We start from the raw sequence: 17,529 nt of genomic DNA on the forward strand, positions 1-17,529 counted from the left end.
CAGGCCCTGTCCAGTATGCCATTGACAGGGGGGTGGCATTTTCACATAAAATGAGCTTGGGCAAGGGTGGGGCAGAGTTAGTCTTATGGAGCATTTGATAATGGGGTCAACCTCTGGGAAGTTATTATTATTATTATTTATTTTTTGGCCAAAACGAATGCTGGCTTTAAAATTAGCATATCATACATTAAGTGCATTGCTTAAAGTGTTAGTTTCAAACCACAACTTCGTTCACACATGCATGTATTATACCTTGTTTAATAACTCAGCAAAGCTTAATGGCTTTCAGCTAAATGTGTGAACAGGCTTCATCAGAAAGCATTGGCTTTGTGACTGTGGAAGATGATATTGAACGTGTGTGTGTGTGTGTGTGTGTGTGTGTGTGTGTGTGGTGATTTTCTTCACCCATGGAAGCCTCTTCATGATCTGCAGTTGTTAAGTGATGGACATATACTGGATATATATGAAGTAGCCCCTCACCCTTGTGCTGGTTTCTGTATTCCTGATGATGATATTCACTTAATCTGCCCATTTATAATTAAGCAGGGTTTTGCAAAGGCACCATGATAAACACATTTCATTCTGTTTGTTGTAGCAGGAACTAAATTTGGCCACTTCACAATCCTGCCTCAAATATTCCACTTTACTTGAAGCACAGATAGTGATTAAAAATGTGGGCTTTGATGTTGAAGACCTTGGCTCAAGTTTCAGGTAGGCCATGAATGGCCTTGGAGAAGACTGTATGAGGTTAATGGTATGATAGAGTGAGATGTGAGCAAGTCCAGGGAATTTTATTATAGTAGCACAGCACTAACTCTCTTCTTTTTGTGTTTATGCCGTTCAGCCTTGCTTTGTGGTACTGTTAAGAAGGGTGCTCTCATAAATGGTCTTAATTAGGAAAGGAGGCAGTTTCTAAGATGACTCTGCTGACACTACCAAATCTGAATCCAGGTTAAACAAAAATATTGTTTAAATTTCTTGTAAGGAAAAAATTCAAATGTTAGAGATACGTATCCTGCACTTTTATGTAGCATCTCTCTGGGAGACTTGTTTGCGAGGCTCTGGCCATACCTGGGTGCTTGCCCTTGCAGGTGTGAAGTCGTTATTGCTTGCTGATGCGAATTTTAATTATAGAATGTGATGCTTTCAGAAGGGTCTGAATGTGCAGCAAAACACACATTTGGTTTCTGAATCATGCTTGAATTAGGAGACTAAAGGTGGTGGTGCCGGGCGCTTAATGAAACCCACAGCCCCCCCATTGCCACCTCCATTTTAACCAAGTAATGCATTTATTGTAGCTAAAGGGGCCAATCAACAAACTAGGGATTGGGACCCCTATTCTTTCCCTTGCCTAATAATTTGAGCACTATTTGGGATCACAGACTGGAGATCAAAAAGACAGAAGTTGGTCAAACTCTACTCCAGAGTATGTAAAACTCAAGCTGTTCAGAGCTTTAGAGATTCAAACCAGTATTGAAGTGTGCTCACATTGCTTCTTTACAGTACCACAAAGCAAGGCTGAATGGCATAAACACAAAATCTGATGGTGATGCACACTTAAGACTCAAACTAATAGTAACTTAGAGCAAGTAAGAAGATTCAGTTCATTATTTTTCAACTCTAATGATTGTAAGACATATTTCAAGGCATTTTCCTCTCCCCCACATTTGTAAATTCCAAGTCCAGAATATGGGGTAATCCACACAATCATATTCTCATATCTTTTGTTAGGTAGGTTGTAAGAAGTGGCCATCAAGATAATATCTGCCTCTCCTATCACTCTCTCTTTGTGTGCTTTGCCTTAAAGACCTTATTATTACAGGTTTATAATAGCCATTTCCCTGATTGCCCATGGCAAGTAACAGTCTCTTCCAGTCTCTTTTAGACTATATATAACTAGCATATTATGTATGGGCAGGTGGATTACTACATTTATTTTTCAGGCTAGTACATTTTGAGGACTAATTTATCAAACCTCCCTTACCCTTTATCATCAGCCTTCTTGAACGATACTACTTGCAAGTGATTATTTGACTACCTTTTATTAGAATTGTCTTAACTTATATTCTCACTTGGGTTTTTGGTTTTTTTTAGGAGTTCCAGCTAAGTTTGGCTTTGCACAAGGTGCCTCTGATGACAGCCAAACTTGGAATGTCCCTTCTTCTGCAACTTCAGAGGCATCATTTCCATCCAGCCATCCTGAGAATGGTACGTCGTAATCTTCAAACTATAATCAATATGGTAGCTATGGAGGGGTTTTTTAAATGTTGCTCAGTGGGGAGAGAGGGTTGGTTAATTAATGCACAGGATGGGGAGTAGTCCAGCTCTCTTCCCTAGATATTGGCGGAATGGCAAAATCTAGCCAAGTCCCATCCACTGGGGCTGAAGAACTAGACTGGGGATACTATTTGTTGCTAGAGTTTGTTTGGGAGGCGGTACTGCTGCCACTTTGGTCCTTAGGACTGGCAGAATTGTATATTTTCCTGGCTCGTGTTAAGCCAGAAGATTGTAAATGCTCTTCTTAAATCCGTTTGTTGTTAACTTTGGCTATTTGAAGGAGAGTTTGAAATCTGAAATGCCTAGGATTTGGGGCAGATGTGTAGAATTGAAGTGATTTGCAATGTGTCGACTTCACTGGGAAAGAACTATTTAGGAGCAGGAAGGAGGCAAGGAGATCTTAATGGAGCTTCTCTTACATCCTTCCCAGACTGCTAAAAACATCCCATCATAAAACCATGCCTAATGATGGAGAAGGTAGTCCTAGTGCTCAGCCCAGTTTGATTTCATGCTCTCAGATCTCCTCATCTGGACACACAAATGGAAACTGAAAACACTTTGGGGTTAAACATTTTGGATCTTGCTTGTTGGAAGTGGGCTTGTTAGGATTGCAAGTGCTGCGTAACGGTCTGATGAATTACGCAAGTGCTGCGTAACGGTCTGATGAATTTGTCATTATGGAACTCAGAAGTGTGGGTACCATTTTTGACCAGTGGGCATGGGACTGGCAGCTGGATTGGGTTAAAAAGCTTAATCTTGTTTTACTTGCAGAAGGTAAAACATGGATCATTAAGACTGTGGGGATTGATGACCAGAAAGTGTGTGTGTGTGGGGGGGGCTGAACAAGCAATATTATATAGGATGTTGAGCCTGGTGCTCTTTGCAGGTTCAGGGTCCCCAGAATGGATATAATAATAATTTTTTTCCAAGAACCGATGACTCAGGGAGCGGCAAGCTAGAACCGGAGTCAATTTTTGCTTCCAAACAATCATTAAGAGCAATTCTCCCCCCCCCCCGCCTCCCGCCACCGCAGCCCATTTCAGTAGTTACAATGGTGAAAGTAAAGGCTATTATGTTTCTGGTATCATGGATCCTGCTTTGAAACTATGCTGCCTCCTGGGGAATTTCCTTGATGGTCTTTCAAGGAGCCAGTCAAACTGGAAGGAAGCCAAGGCCATACCAGGAATAGATATGCAAGTAAATCCCCTTGGTAGCCTCCTTTCTGTAAAACCACTTTTTTAAATATATACACACAGAGAGATAGATGCTACTTTAAAATTGCTTTGGCATAGTCTCAGATTCCCACAGGGAGGAAAAGGATTGCTTAAAGACTCTGGGAAAGCATTATGCATACACATTGCCATTCCCCTTAAATGAAGATGTCCAGGAACAATTGTTTCCAGTTTGGCAGCTGACAACTGTTGGTCTCAAAAGGTAGCTCCTTCCCTAAAAATAAGAGCACTCATCTTGTACTGAGAAAACTAGGGCTTTACCATAGAACATTAGAGAGCAAGCTGTTTTCATGAGATCTGGCAACTTGGTTTGACAGCAGATTTTGGAAATATTTATTTACTAGCATGTAAACATGCCACCTGGCAGCAAGTGGCTAGTCTGCGCTCAGTTGGCCTGTTTCTGCAGAGGGTATGGCTGCTCTGACTGTTGGACTTCGTTGCCATAATATCACAGAGGGGACGAGTGGATTTCACTAGGCAACTGAGTAGTAAGGGGGAGTCTTGGGAGACACAGGATTTAAGCACCAAGCTTTGGAAGCAGTGATTGCTGAAATGAATGGCATAAGTATTGGTTAGACAGCATGGGCCTTAGACACTTTGCAAATTGGTTGACGAATGTTAGTCTTTTAGTGCAACCAGAGAAACAGGTAAATAATGCTGTTGCTGAGATTATTTAGCCTTGTTAGTCCTAATCCTAGTGCTTTGGGGCTGGTTAAAATCAGGACTGATGTTGGCACAAGACACCCATCAACAGCTGCTGAGGGTCCAGGGGCTGTGGGTGGGGGGCACTCCTAACCTGCCCGGGCCCCTGTGGAAGATTGGCCCCAGCCAGCACTTGGTGATTGCCAGCTATGCAGCCTTCCCTCCCTTTCTCATGGTGGCAGACAGATTTGTTTCATTCTTGGTGGGCCAGCAGCAGCAGAGTTCTAGCCAGTGTATACCACCAACTCATTTCTTTCCCCCACAGTGCCCTGAGTCATGCTTCAACGCTAAGTGAGGCAATGTACCATGTAGAAGGGGGCCACCCAAACTTACCAGCTGGAGCTCCCTCAACCCTGGAGCTGCCCTTGTTTAAAATATAAGAATACACTAATATACGCAAATAAAAAACAGACGGCATACAGTGGTATGCTAAAGTCTCACCGCCCCTTCTGGTTGTGCAGGGAGATTGTGCTCTAGGTAAATTAGCAGGAGAGGGGTTTATTTGGATTTCCCCCCTTTAAGCATCAAAGTGTCTTGGATTCTTGGCATCTTCTTGTAGGTTTGCCTAGTAGAATCCCCAGGTGAGATTTCTTTACAGCTTCTTCAATTCTCCAACACATGGCTTCTCTCTCTCTCTCTCTCTCTGGCAGAGGGAGATCATGACAAAGAGAGGCAATTCCACAAAGTTCGAGAGGGACGGCTATATTCAATGAGCCACGACCGTGTTCTAGATGATGGCCCCTAATGAGCGATTAAGGAGCTAATGTTTGTATGGTGCTGGGTGGTCCTGGAGATTGCTTAAGTGCTAACTTCTGCTATTGTGACAAAAGCCTCAGATAGACTTCTAGGACTGTGGGCTATGTAGAATTCTAGATGATATACCTTTTTGTGTGTGTTAATAATTTATTTATCATGCATAAATAGATGCATATAAATGGCCAAATGCAGATAGTCTTAAATTCTAAATATCTTCCAGGCAAGCTATGGTTCATTTATAGGTAGCAACAATGGGGGGCGGGACAGGGGCGGAATAGTTTTTTCCCCCATCTGAAGACTGAACATGTTTCCCCAGAGCACATTTTAATTCATGATAATTGTTCAGTGGATTTTCACCAAATTTAAGTGTTTGTGGACTTGTGTGTGTCTTTGCATTCAATATCACTGAATATGAATTTGCATCAACAACAAAGCTTAACAAATGGAAGGGTAAACTTTTCTTTGAAAAAACAAACTTTAAATATTTTGAAAACCTGAATGAGAGAAGCAAGATTGATAGTTTATGGTCTTATCTCAAATTCTTGGGACAGGTAAGAAAAACTAGAACATAGAAAGAGACCATGCGTGTAGTAGATAGTCACACGCTCTCTGTCAAAACTACATCAGAGGATTGTTGTGAGGCTAAAGTGAGATAACCCCATGTGTGTTTTCCTGACTCTTTGGAGGAAGGATGAGATGCCGTCGGCACAGGGTCAGAGGAGCCGCCAGCCAGGGTAGGAGGGCTGGAGATCCACAGCTGTGTGAATGCCAAAAGCAAGATAGGAGACGATAAGAGTGATTGTGTGGGAGGAAGGAGCTGGGTAGGACAGGTGTGCCCTACCTGCATTCCATCCCTAGCATTTTACTGAGGGTGAACAAACAGTTGTCCTGCTCAGCTGCTGTCTCCCACATGATCACTTACCCTCCTCCTACCCTGGTTTTAGAGTTTGCACAACTGTGGCTCAGGAGCACACCTGGCCCTCCTACCCTTGCGGGCGACTCTTGCGGCCCTCTTTGAGGTTGTGGGAATGAGTCTAATGTGATACACGATGAATGAATTCAGGAAACAAATGTGAAAGACCTTGTGATAGTTCTAATTAATTTTGAGATAAAAGGTTTAGACGCAGACTGGTCCCCCTCCCCTTCCCCCACCTCTAGTGCTCAGCTTTTGGCAGCCTCTGAGGCTTAGAGGAGTAGAACAGCCAGTCACTGGTCACAGCACCATTTTCTGCTTGGCTTGCTTTTGGGATGGCACTTGTCCGTTGGAAAGAAGATAAGATGCCTGCCCCAAATAAGAGCTGTGGGCTGTGAGTTCTGGGAGGAGGGAATTAAAGCCAGGTGTCCTCCTGCTATGGTGTGATTCTGTAGGACTGCTCCATGGAGGCTGTGCAAGAACTCTCATTGTCTCCCTGATACAATTGGTTTTTTAAGGTTAGAAGAGTTTGTTTGTCTTCATGGTGCATCCTTAGCTGAACACACAGCAGCAATATGGTATTGGTCATGCAGCTCTGTTCCCATTAAGCAAGTCCTGTGGTGGCAGATGATCAGGCAAGTGGCTAATTGAAGCCGTTGCTGCTGTTGTTGTTGTCATTGTTATATTTAGCAGTAGAGGTGTTAATTATATTTTGACTATGTATAGCCTCACAATAACCCTGTGACGTAGGTTAGATTGAGAGATTACTGACTGGTCCAGAGTCACCCAGTGAGTTTCATGGCTGAATGGGGATTTGAACTCAAGGCTCCCTGGTTCTAGTCCAACACTCTAACCACTACACCATGCTGACTATGTCAAGTGTAGAGACCTTATTGAGCAATAAGACTGAATACTGCCTGTATACTTTCCCTTATCTCTGATACTTGAGCTTTCTTCTTCTTCTTCTTCTTCTTTTCAGGTGGGAATGGGCTTGTATTCATGTCCTCCCCCATGACTATAGCCCTGCAAGAGACCGATGATTAAACCTGGAACCTTTATACAAAATCATCAACATGATCAGGCTAGAGAGTCCTAAGGGTGCTGGTCTGGAAGCCAGAAAACTAGTTATGTTCCATGGTGAGATAATTATGGTAGTCCTCATAAGTGATTATTCTGCTGGAAAACCAAAGCAAATGCCTAAAATCGCATGAAGAGTCTTGATATATAAACACCTATATGCTTGTGCAAAAAACCCTCAAGCAATTTGCTCTTTTTCAGCTACACCAGGGCACTTTCCAGATTAGACCCTAAACGGGGTCACAGTGTATCTGCTAAATGTGCTTCCATACTTTCTGTGTTGTGACAACGCAGTCCCTTCGCTGTCAGCAGGGTGCCGTCCACATTTTGGATGCCTTGTTACGGATTTAATCGCTGCGATATAGTGCTATAACATAGTATGTATGTCACAAAAAGGTTGCTGTATTTCCCCACGGTAGGATATTTTTATTCTGGGGATCGCTGTGAATACGATCCTGCTAAGCCGAAGCATTTTACCACAGTTGTAGCGGGTAATCTGGAAAGCACCCCGGGCAAGAAGGACTTAGTTCATGTTTTGGGTTGTAAGGCCCAGGGGCCAGTGGCAGCTCCCATCAACCCAAAGTGCTGCTAATTGTTTGTTGGGTGTTTGCCAAAGCTGAATACTCTGCATAATCCCACTGGTCCCATGCACAAACGTCCATTTCCACTGTGCAGTGCTGTCCTTTGCCCAGTGCCGGGGTAGAGGGACTCTCTTGAGGGAAATGGAGACCTCTGCACCATCTGGGCAGGTGTGCATGGAGCCCTTCCCAGCGCTTCCCCCACAGAGCTCTGTCTCTCTGGAAGGGCCTTCTCAGCAATATAAAAGTGCAGTGCCATGCACAGTTCAGCACAGTGGGAAACTGCTCTCACATTGAACGTTTCCCTTTTGCCAGAGTGGCCCCACTTGAAAAATAACGAGGCTTGCTGGACTTAGTAGCAATACTATGCTGGGAGGGGAGGGGGTAGTCTCTCTCAAGTCACCCGCTCCTGTTTCTGGCCCAGGCTGCAAAAGACACTCTACTCTGACTTAGGACTTCCAATATTTACCATTCCTTCCCCCACCCCCCACAGCTGATTCTTGGGTGTCTTTCTCTCAGCCCTCTTTGTTTCCTCGGACCCAGTCCAGAGGCTTGCTTGGCAGGCTGCTGCTGCACAGCTGGGCTTCTAGGCCCCTTCTTGCTAAAAGCAGCCTCAGAGCATTGCCCCCTACACTCGGGGCAGCCAGCCTCACAAGCAATATTTTGAGGAGTTGCTGCTGCTCCTGAGATGGTGAGGGTGATGTGAAAACCCTTAAGGGGGAAGCCCCAGTGTGTATGTCCAGGCTTTGGTGCATGCCTGGAAGGCCTCTTTGAATCATGCCCCTGTGGACAGTACCTATCGCTATGCAACACTGAGGAGGGAAACACCCCAAACGGTCTTCTGTTGCAGCTAGCTGGCTCTTTCGAAAGCCCGTGATGTGCAGTGTCTCATGTTTGGAGTAGGCCCTTGGAAATAGGCCTGCGACCACGAGATGACAATATGTGGGCGGATATATGTTACATTAATGGCTTAACGCCTTGTGTTGTAATTGCCTATAAAGCAGCAGTTAAAGGGAAGGGGAAGGGATTTATAGGCCACAGAATGAGAGAAGAGTTCTGCAGCTCCCTCTTGTGGTAAAATGACATAACAGTTGGTATTTATTTCTCCCAAAAAACAGTTCTGGGAGCTTAAGTTATATAATAAAGAGGTGCTGTATGCCAAGTTCGGCCATTGCTGCTTTTAGTCTAAACAGATTGGCAGTGGCTGTTCTAGGCAGATTGTAGTCTTTTGCAGCCATCTTCTGGACCGGTCGCCAGAAAAGTGATTTGAATTCAAGGATGAGACTGTTGTAAGGCAATGCAAAACCATACAAACTTACATCAATAAGTTTATGTAGCTTATTTAGTAGCAGTTAATTTTAATAAAATTAAAATACCTGCCAGGTGCTTCTCAATCATCCTTTACTGTCAGCCGAAACACTAAAAAGTGAGAGCTCTTATGCAGCAAACCAGATTGCCACAAGCACACCAAAATGCATACAGTATGGGTGACAGATCTTCAAGCATCTACAAACAGGTATCTGGGAACCCTGACTGGGGCAGATGTATGTATACTAAGACCTGTGTGCATTATCTGTGTATTTGCTATGGGGAGCACAATGTACACACAGCAATTGCATTTGCTGTGTAAATTGTGAAGCCCTTATTGAGCAATAGGGCTGAATACTGCATGTATGTTTTCTCTTTTCTCTGATACCTGAGCTATAAACCTTCTTTTCTAAATAAAAGCTGAAATTTCAGGGAACGCGTTTGGATTAACATCCTGCTGGCTGCCCCACAACTATATCCCTGCAAAAGATCCATTTAAGTTAAGGTACCAGTGATTGAACCTGAGACTATTGGCCACAGTGGCTGGGGATTATTGTAGTTGTAGTTCAACAGCAGGTGTAGGGCCGCACTGCATCTCTTATGACTTTATCATAAAGAGGCAACTACCACAGGAGAGTCAGCGTGGTGTAGTGGTTAGAGTGCTGGACTAGGACCGGAGAGACCAGAGTTCAAATCCCCATTCAGCCATGAAACTAGCTGGGTGATTCTGGGCCAGTCACTTCTCTCTCAGCCTAACCTACTTCACAGGGTTGTTGTGAAAGAGAAACTCAAGTATGTAGTACATCGCTCTGGGCTCCTTGGAGGAAGAGCGGGATATAAATGTAAAATAATAATAATAATTTTGGGTGCCATTAAATGCAGCAGAATTAAAAACCGAGAGATCTGAGTACAGTGTACAAAGTTACAAAGCCACCCAGTAAGCCTCACGCTGGTATGCTATGTCTGACCTCACCCTCTGGTTACCACAAGTACGTAACTTGTCTGAACAGCCAAACACTGTACTCAGCGAAGGATACTCCCTGTGATTAGGAATGCTGGTGTGCTCTCTCTGAACTTCTCAAAGTGGCTCAAGGAATCTGTTGTGCCCAGTGTGCTTTCAGATTCTAAATCCTTTATCAAAGGCTCTTACTGATACTTGCACCAAGTCTGACAATGAACAAATTGTGTTTTAGCCTCAGTCAAATTTAGTACAGTACAATCAAGTCTCAATGGCGTTTTCCAGACTATGAGATTTGCAATGGTTAAAGTGTTGCAAAGTGGTTTGAAACCACGAGCGCAGCAGCTTTGATGCAGTTTTCTCTGCAACATGACAGAGTTTTGTCTGTATTGCCCACCACTGCAGTGGATTTTCCAGGCAGGAGGTGTCCATATTCCACCTAGATCTCAATAATTGCTCCCTCCTTCTCCATTTCAATCTAATAGGGTCGCGGATGGGGTGGGGACCTGCTGACGCAGCAAACTGGGGGGGGGCATTTCTCAGTGCTTTTGTACAAAGGTGCAACAACTTTCTCCTTTGCTCAAGCAGAAGCACCAAACACATGGGCCGTGAGACCAATGGGATAAAAAGCCAAAGACGAAAGCGGAAATGAAACGGAGCGGAAATACATTATCTATATCTATATCTATATCTATAGCTTTACATATCAAATTCCAGTTGTGACCGAAACCTAGGGCTGAATGCAGAAATTAAAATCTGAGAGGCAACAATATATTAAGAAAAATATATTGCGTGGCTTTACATACCAACAGATCCTCGATCTGCCGAAGCAAATCCACAGCGTGCGTGTGTGTGTGTGTGGGGGAATCATCATGGAAAACATGAGCGATCAAAATCTAAAGCCAAAAGCAAATAGGAAATGGGTTGCACCCTTGCACAAAAACTAGCATTTTAATAAATAAATAAATAAATAAATTTACATGAGTGGCAACATTATTTCAGGAATGGGCAGAAAGGGGCTGTAAAAACCAGCAAATCCAAGTGAACCGTCCAGACCACACCGCACTGTAACCCCTCAAACACTGGGCAAGCCTCCGTTCAACAGAAAAGCGCAGCACTTTCCTGCAACAGTTTTACAATGTTATAGGGCCAAAACACATCAATCATACCCGAACCAACACATTGGAACTATGGATGGCACTCTGGTGACAGCTCAGTGATCGTGATGTCACATGAGTAATGCAGAGGGGCACTTAATGGACACGTTGTGAAACTGTTGCAGCGTGTAATCTGGAAAACGCCAATAAGAGCCTTTCATAAAGGTTTGTCATCCAAAACAGGTTGGGCACAATAAACATCATTTGAGGAGACTCCTCTTTGTTGTGTCTTCCTGTTTGGCAACTTCTCTGTTTTCCTTGTGTGCTTCCCAGCTTCCACAGTGACTTGAAAGGTAATGTACACTTCTGGCTTCCAGTTGCAGTTAGCAGAGTCCTAGAGAACTGCAGAGGACGGAACTAAAAGGCCAACCACTCCCACCATCTTTTCCTCCGTGTAAGCCCCTGCAGTCTAAACTGCATTGCAAACAACTATACACGGGACAGCAGAATTATTACAGAAGCTGCAAATAGTACTAGGTAGCTCAGGCAGTTGAGCCAAATGATCCTGCTTTTTTTTTTTTTGTTTCAACAATGGATCTCTGATAGCATCAGGCTTAAATTGAGGCAGAGCATTGCTCCATCCGTACCCATACTGCATTCAGCCATGGAGAGCCCACTAGGCATCTTCCATTAATTCAAACAAACAAACAACAACAACAAAACCCCAGCATTACTTAACCTACATATGGACATATGCAGCTGTGTTATACTGAGAACCAAATTCAGGGTACTTTGTGAAGCTGTAAATCAGTGATGGTCGGTTGTGGGCCATGGGCCCCCTGCAACCTGCCAGATAAACCTTTGACAACTTCTACAAGTCTCCATGTTAGTGCAAGGGGTCTTGCCAATCCAGAAGCAGTATTTGAGACTGACACATTTCATTTAGCCTGAGCAGTACCACATTCTGACCAAATCTAGAGAAGCATGCAAGAGACTCATGTACCACTTCCAACCTGGGAACAGCCCTTCCTGTGTGAAATGAGGAGGAGACACTCCTAGGGGCTTCTGAGTGTCTGCTCAGACTGGGCACTCTGCTCAGACTCAGAATGCTGCTGCCTCACCCTGGGGAAAAAACTGCCAGATCAGGGGGAGAGCTTTGCGTGCTGCGTGAGGTCTGAGCAGCAACTTGGCTGGGCAAGTACTGCTTTTCAAAGTGAAGGACAGCTGCCAGTTCTGACCTCCGGAGGTCCCATGCAAGTGCCCACATGCCCACCCCACTTCTTTGCTGGGAAGGAGACAGTGGCACAGTGACAACATGGCCAGGATGGGGGCTCTGTCTGTGTCCCTAAACATTTTTACTTGGGGTTGGGGCACCCACACCCCGCGTTGAATAAATTGGCCATCACTGCAAAGGAACTTTTTGTGGTTTTCTAGTCTAATTGATTACCAAACCCAAATACTCCTCCATGGAATCCAGTCAATGAAAAATAAGTGTTTCTAGGACTGCATTTGAAGGTTCTGTGGTTCAAAAAATGCAACTAGCATTGACAGTGTTTTGGTTAATTGGACCAAAGAGGTTGAGCGTCAGCTAGGAAACTTTTATGGAGTAGATGGCTGCCACATGACAGCATTCTAGCTTATGAGTTATGACAAGAAGACGACTATGGTTTCCTTCTGCCCATAGTCAACCAGATCAACTCTGTACAGGAGTTCAGCACTGTTCTAACATATATCTGTTAGTGAACAGCAACGGATGAGGACAAAGGCTTGTGCCCTTATGTAGCACTTGCCACAGTAACAGTGGTGATGCTTGTTGGGGGAAGAATGATATGTTCCTCGCAAGTCTATTTAGTGGTTTGAAGTGCTAGAGAATTGCAGGACCCTCACCATGAAAACACTTACAAGGAAAAAAGTCATGTGGATAATGCTCAGCAAATTAGTAATTGCTGTGTAATCTCTGAGCAAAAAGCACTTGATTTGGAAAAGCTCTAGTTGAATTGCAAATGCTGTTAGGAATGCCCATCCCCCACCTGAGGATATTGGAAAGAAGATGGGGCACAATTGTTCACTCTTGCCTCCAAGTGTGGGGCAAGAATTACTCTAGGGGGATTTAGATAAACATATTACCAAGTTTCTAACTCGAAAAGCAGTTCAGAAATGGGCCAGTCTGCCATGGGAAGTTGTACTATTCCCTTGCCCAAGGAAGGGGAACCCGTTTCTAACAAAATATCGGAGAGATTTGTACATAGGATATCCTGCCTGGGGACAGGGAGGCTGTACTGGTCCAGATGGTGATAACTGCATGCAGTCTTTCAATAGATTTCTCTCTCTCTCTCACTCACACTCATGTGTTGCTTGGGGCACTTTATGATATGTTTTCAATAAAGTTGGCAATATCCATGTTTATATATGATTTTTATTGGGCATATAGCCTCAAAATCTTAAAACGCACTTTTTAAAAAAGAGGGAGAAAGAAAGATGTGACACTATACAGTTAACATATGTACTTAAAGAATAAAATTGAGAGCTTTTTTCAAGATGGAGGGGAGAATAAAGCAAGCAGTCTGAAGAGTTCAAGTTTCATACCCTCCAGCAAAAGCCCCCAAACCCATTCCTTTATCAGTAATGGCAAGATCCCCAAACAACAGTTTGTATCCAAGTGTCAAAAGCCCCCAGCATGGTGATCCACTGGCTGACTTCCCACTCCACAATCCCATCCATTTTAGGTGCACACAAAATGTTGGCTAAAGATGTACCTCCAGCATTTGATTTCCCTGCTCTTATCCTCTCTGCATGGCTGCTGCTCGGTTATTTGCTTTTGTCTGAAGCTGTGTGGGTGGTTCAGCACCTGGGGGTACTGGGCCAGAAACCTCCACAGGTGAAGTGTAAAACAATTAACGCTCCTAAGGTTCATGTTTGTTGAGGTCAATGGCAGGGACTGGATGACTGCAGAAGCAATTACCGGTTTGTCTCCCCGACGTCCAGATGCCCCCTTTTTGTTTTGACTGGATTGTTACAAATTTGCTGTTGACGTTCTTCTACTCCGTGCAGGCAGTGTTCTGGAACTGCAGAGCACACCGTTGCAATTTAATATTGACGTTCCAGCTGGCTTGTTTCCTTTTAGATATTGGGCAGTGTTGTAGACGAGGCCAGGAAATAAGTGGATAAATAAAAGGGTATGTTTATTTCCATAACTGAGTTTTATCCTGACAGAGAGGTATGTCTAGAATTTTCATAAGGGAGTGGCAAGTGAGCCTTAAACGCAGTACTTGCAGGGGAGTCCTTGATGAAAAGACTCCTTCCCCCACCCAATTTTAGCCAAATGGTTGCCCCATAGTCTTGTAAAACTATGGGGGGCATCACAAAAGAAAAGACCCATTCCTTCTCCTCCCCCTTTAATTTGGGCTGTGCTTCAATAACAGAGTATCCTCCAGGCAAAAAAAAAAAAAAAAAAACCAACCCACATGTGATGCAGAAGATCATGATTAGGTTTCTTGATGTCTCTTTTTAAGGCTTAAAAGCAGCCATTGTATGCATGAATTGGGTCAGGAAAAGGGTTCCCATTAGGGGTGTGCATTTTGGAATTTTCTTGTTTCGATTTGCATCCGAATCGAAACACCCCCGTTTTGTTTTGTACCCAGATTTTCTGAATCCGAATCAGCCCTGTTTTGTTTTCTAGCCGAAATATCCGTATCCGAATCCGAATTGATTTGGATTTTTAAAAAGGGTCCCAGGGCAAAAAGAGTGGGTGGTGGTGGTAGTGTCCAATGGGTGGAAGCTACCACCCAAATTCCAAAGGAATTAGGCAAAGGGCAGATTTTTTGTGAATTTTTTAAGTTTACACATCTTTAAGAATTTTCCCATAGGGAATAATGGGGATTCCAGCAAATGTATCGCTTCAAACCAAGGGGAAAGGGATGACCCAGAGCAGAGTGTGGTGGGTGGTAGTGCCCAATGGGGGCAAGGAAACTTCCAGAATTATCTCAAAAGAATTAGGAACATAGGAAACTGCCATATACTGAGTCAGACCCTTGGTCTATCTAGCTCAGTATTGTCTTCACAGACTGGCAGCGGCTTCTCCAAGGTTGCAGGCAGGAATCTCTCTCAGCCCTATCTTGGAGAAGCCAGGGAGGGAACTTGAAACCTTCTGCTCTTCCCAGAGCGGCTTCATCCCCTGAGGGGAATATCTTGCAGTGCTCACACATCAAGTCTCCCATTCATATGTAACCAGGGCAGATCCTGCTTAGCTATGGAGACAAGTCATGCTCAGCCACAAGACCAGTTCTCCTCTCTATTGGGCAAAGGGCTGATCTTTTGTGAATTGTTGAAGTTTATGTGTCTTTTAAGATTTCTCCCATAGGGAATAATGGAGGTTTCAGCAGCCCCATAATTCCACTTGGGGGGCACTGGGGTTTCCCAGAGCGAGGGGTTGTGTAGTGCACATAGGGTGCCAACCACCTCGATACCCACAAGCCCTTGGGGTACTGGGTTTTGTGTTTCTGAGGTGTTCATTGCAGATTCTCTGGTAGCATATGAGATTTTCAGTGAAAAACAATAATCCACTCTCATATGCTACCAGAGAATTTACACTCAGAACACCACAGAAACAACAGAACCCAGCACCCCATAGGTTAGCAACCCTTCCCCTGGCCAATGTGGGGTCAGTAAAGAGTGGCAAGAAGCAAAAGAGCCAATGGGGAACAAGGAGGGAATTGTCAGCAGGTCAGTCCATGATTTAGGTCACCGATCAGAAGGCTGGAAGGGTGGGAAATTCAAAGAGATGTCAAACACAAAATGGAGACTGACTCAGAGATCACTACAAAATGGAGGTCCGAAACAACAAAACGTTTTGTAGCCAAAACAGGGACGTTTTGTTTTGTATACAAAACTTTTGGATCTGGAAAATGGATGTTTTGTTTTGTCTACAAAACACCCGAAACAGGCTGTTTTGGGTACAAAACGTTTTGTATCCGAAACGTTTCGCACATCCCTAGTTCCCATCCCGTTTCCCAGTCTACAGAGCCAACCAAAGCTGCTAATACCCTTGCTGGGGACAATGGTGGCCCTTCCACGATGCAGGACGAGGCAGTCGTCTCAAGCACAGGCCTGAGTAGCGGGGTGGGCCTCCCTGCCACCTGCTGCCACTGTCCTCTTCCATCATACTGGGGCATGCTATTCATCCCTCCTGACTCTGCTAGGGCATGCCAGGAACAGCCCTCTCACCACTGCCTGGCTTGGTGGAATAGTTTGAGACTGCATGTTGCTGCTGTCTCAACAGCTCAGCCTGAGAACATTGAACAGCCACCCACAGATTGGGGAAGGGGTTCATATTGTCCTTTGCTACAGGCAGCAAATTGCCTTGGGCTGCCCCTGGCTGGGGGAAATTCAGGTCAGTCAGTTCAGATCAGTCTCCCTCCACCCCACAGCAGGGCTATTGGCAACCGGGCTGGGGTGGGGAGCAGTTTTGATCAGAAAAAGGACATAGAGGAAGAGGTTAATTGTTTCCCCCGGAGACAATTTGGACCCCTCTCCCCTACACTCACTTCTACACTTTAAGAAATATGTTGGGGGATCTGATCATGGCCTTTTGCGTCCGGTATAGTTTGGCCCTTAGACTCCAGTCTCAAATAGAGTGGGTTTGGTGTTTTATAGCTGCTTCCCTCACAAATACAACAGAATCCTATATTGATTTAATGAATAGTTTATTCAGAAACAACTCCATTTTCTCCTTATCTTTCCCCTCCTTTTTCCTTTCTGACTTCACCTCACACTCTGTATAGGATCCCTACTGGGACAAACCTCTTAACAACACAGAAAAGATACTGGGTAGAATACAACAGTTGGTTAAGGGGAAATACACAACAGTGAAATTTTGCCACATTAATGGCGTTAATCGCTGGGCTTGGTGAAGAACACAGCTCAGTGACTGGCCTCAATGTGTGAATCAAGCACCATATCATAGAATTCCTTTCATTATTATTTCTTAAATTTTTATACTGCTATATCCAAAGGCTCTGGGTAGTGCCACAACAACAAAACAAACCGCTAACAAATAATCATTTAAAACAATCACCTTTAAAACAAATTTTAAAACAGTTAAAAACCAGTTGAAAACAGTGAAAAACATCCAAGAACAATTTCAAAACCTTGGAAGGTTTTTCACATGTTGGTTCACGTTTCCTACAAGAGAGACGTTAGCTCTGTGGGGCTCGAACCAAGAGCCACGTGGGTTTGAAACTGGTTCCTTGTTCCCTGCAGCTGCAGGGGACAGATGATTGAAGCAGGGATTTACATGACATTGACCAGAATCTTTCTGGTTCTGGGAACCTAGTAGACCCAGAGAGCCAATTCCTTATGGCTACAAGATTTCCTGCACTCCCTCAGGCTTGTCACTGAGGAAAGCCCCTAGGCCAGAGGCATAGTTAGGGGAGAGGAGGCCTGTGTTCCCCCTGCTGCCTGGCAGCCCCTTGGAGGGAGGGAGAGAATGAAGAAAATAAAGGAGAGTGGAGCTGGGGGAGCCCTCAGGAGCTGGGGGCCCTGGGGTTTTGAACCCATCCGCTCAATTATAGCTACACTCCTGCCCTAGGTTCTCCTTTTCATGCCTTCAGGTTGACTGTCTGCCACCCACAAG

At 44.5% G+C, this 17,529-nt stretch overlaps 1 protein-coding gene across 1 annotated transcript in view; it reads left to right on the forward strand.

The window, feature by feature from the left end:
• SKAP1 (src kinase associated phosphoprotein 1) overlaps positions 1–17,529 on the forward strand; it is a 435,964-nt gene that overhangs the window by 78,238 nt on the left and 340,197 nt on the right. Inside the window, exon 5 of the mRNA XM_053262673.1 lies at positions 2,095–2,208. Coding sequence (XP_053118648.1) covers positions 2,095–2,208 — 114 coding nt within the window. The remainder of the gene's footprint in view (positions 1–2,094; positions 2,209–17,529) is intronic.

The sequence above is a fragment of the Hemicordylus capensis genome, chromosome 6 (genome assembly GCF_027244095.1).
Source record: "Hemicordylus capensis ecotype Gifberg chromosome 6, rHemCap1.1.pri, whole genome shotgun sequence".
NCBI classification, from domain to species: domain Eukaryota; kingdom Metazoa; phylum Chordata; class Lepidosauria; order Squamata; family Cordylidae; genus Hemicordylus; species Hemicordylus capensis.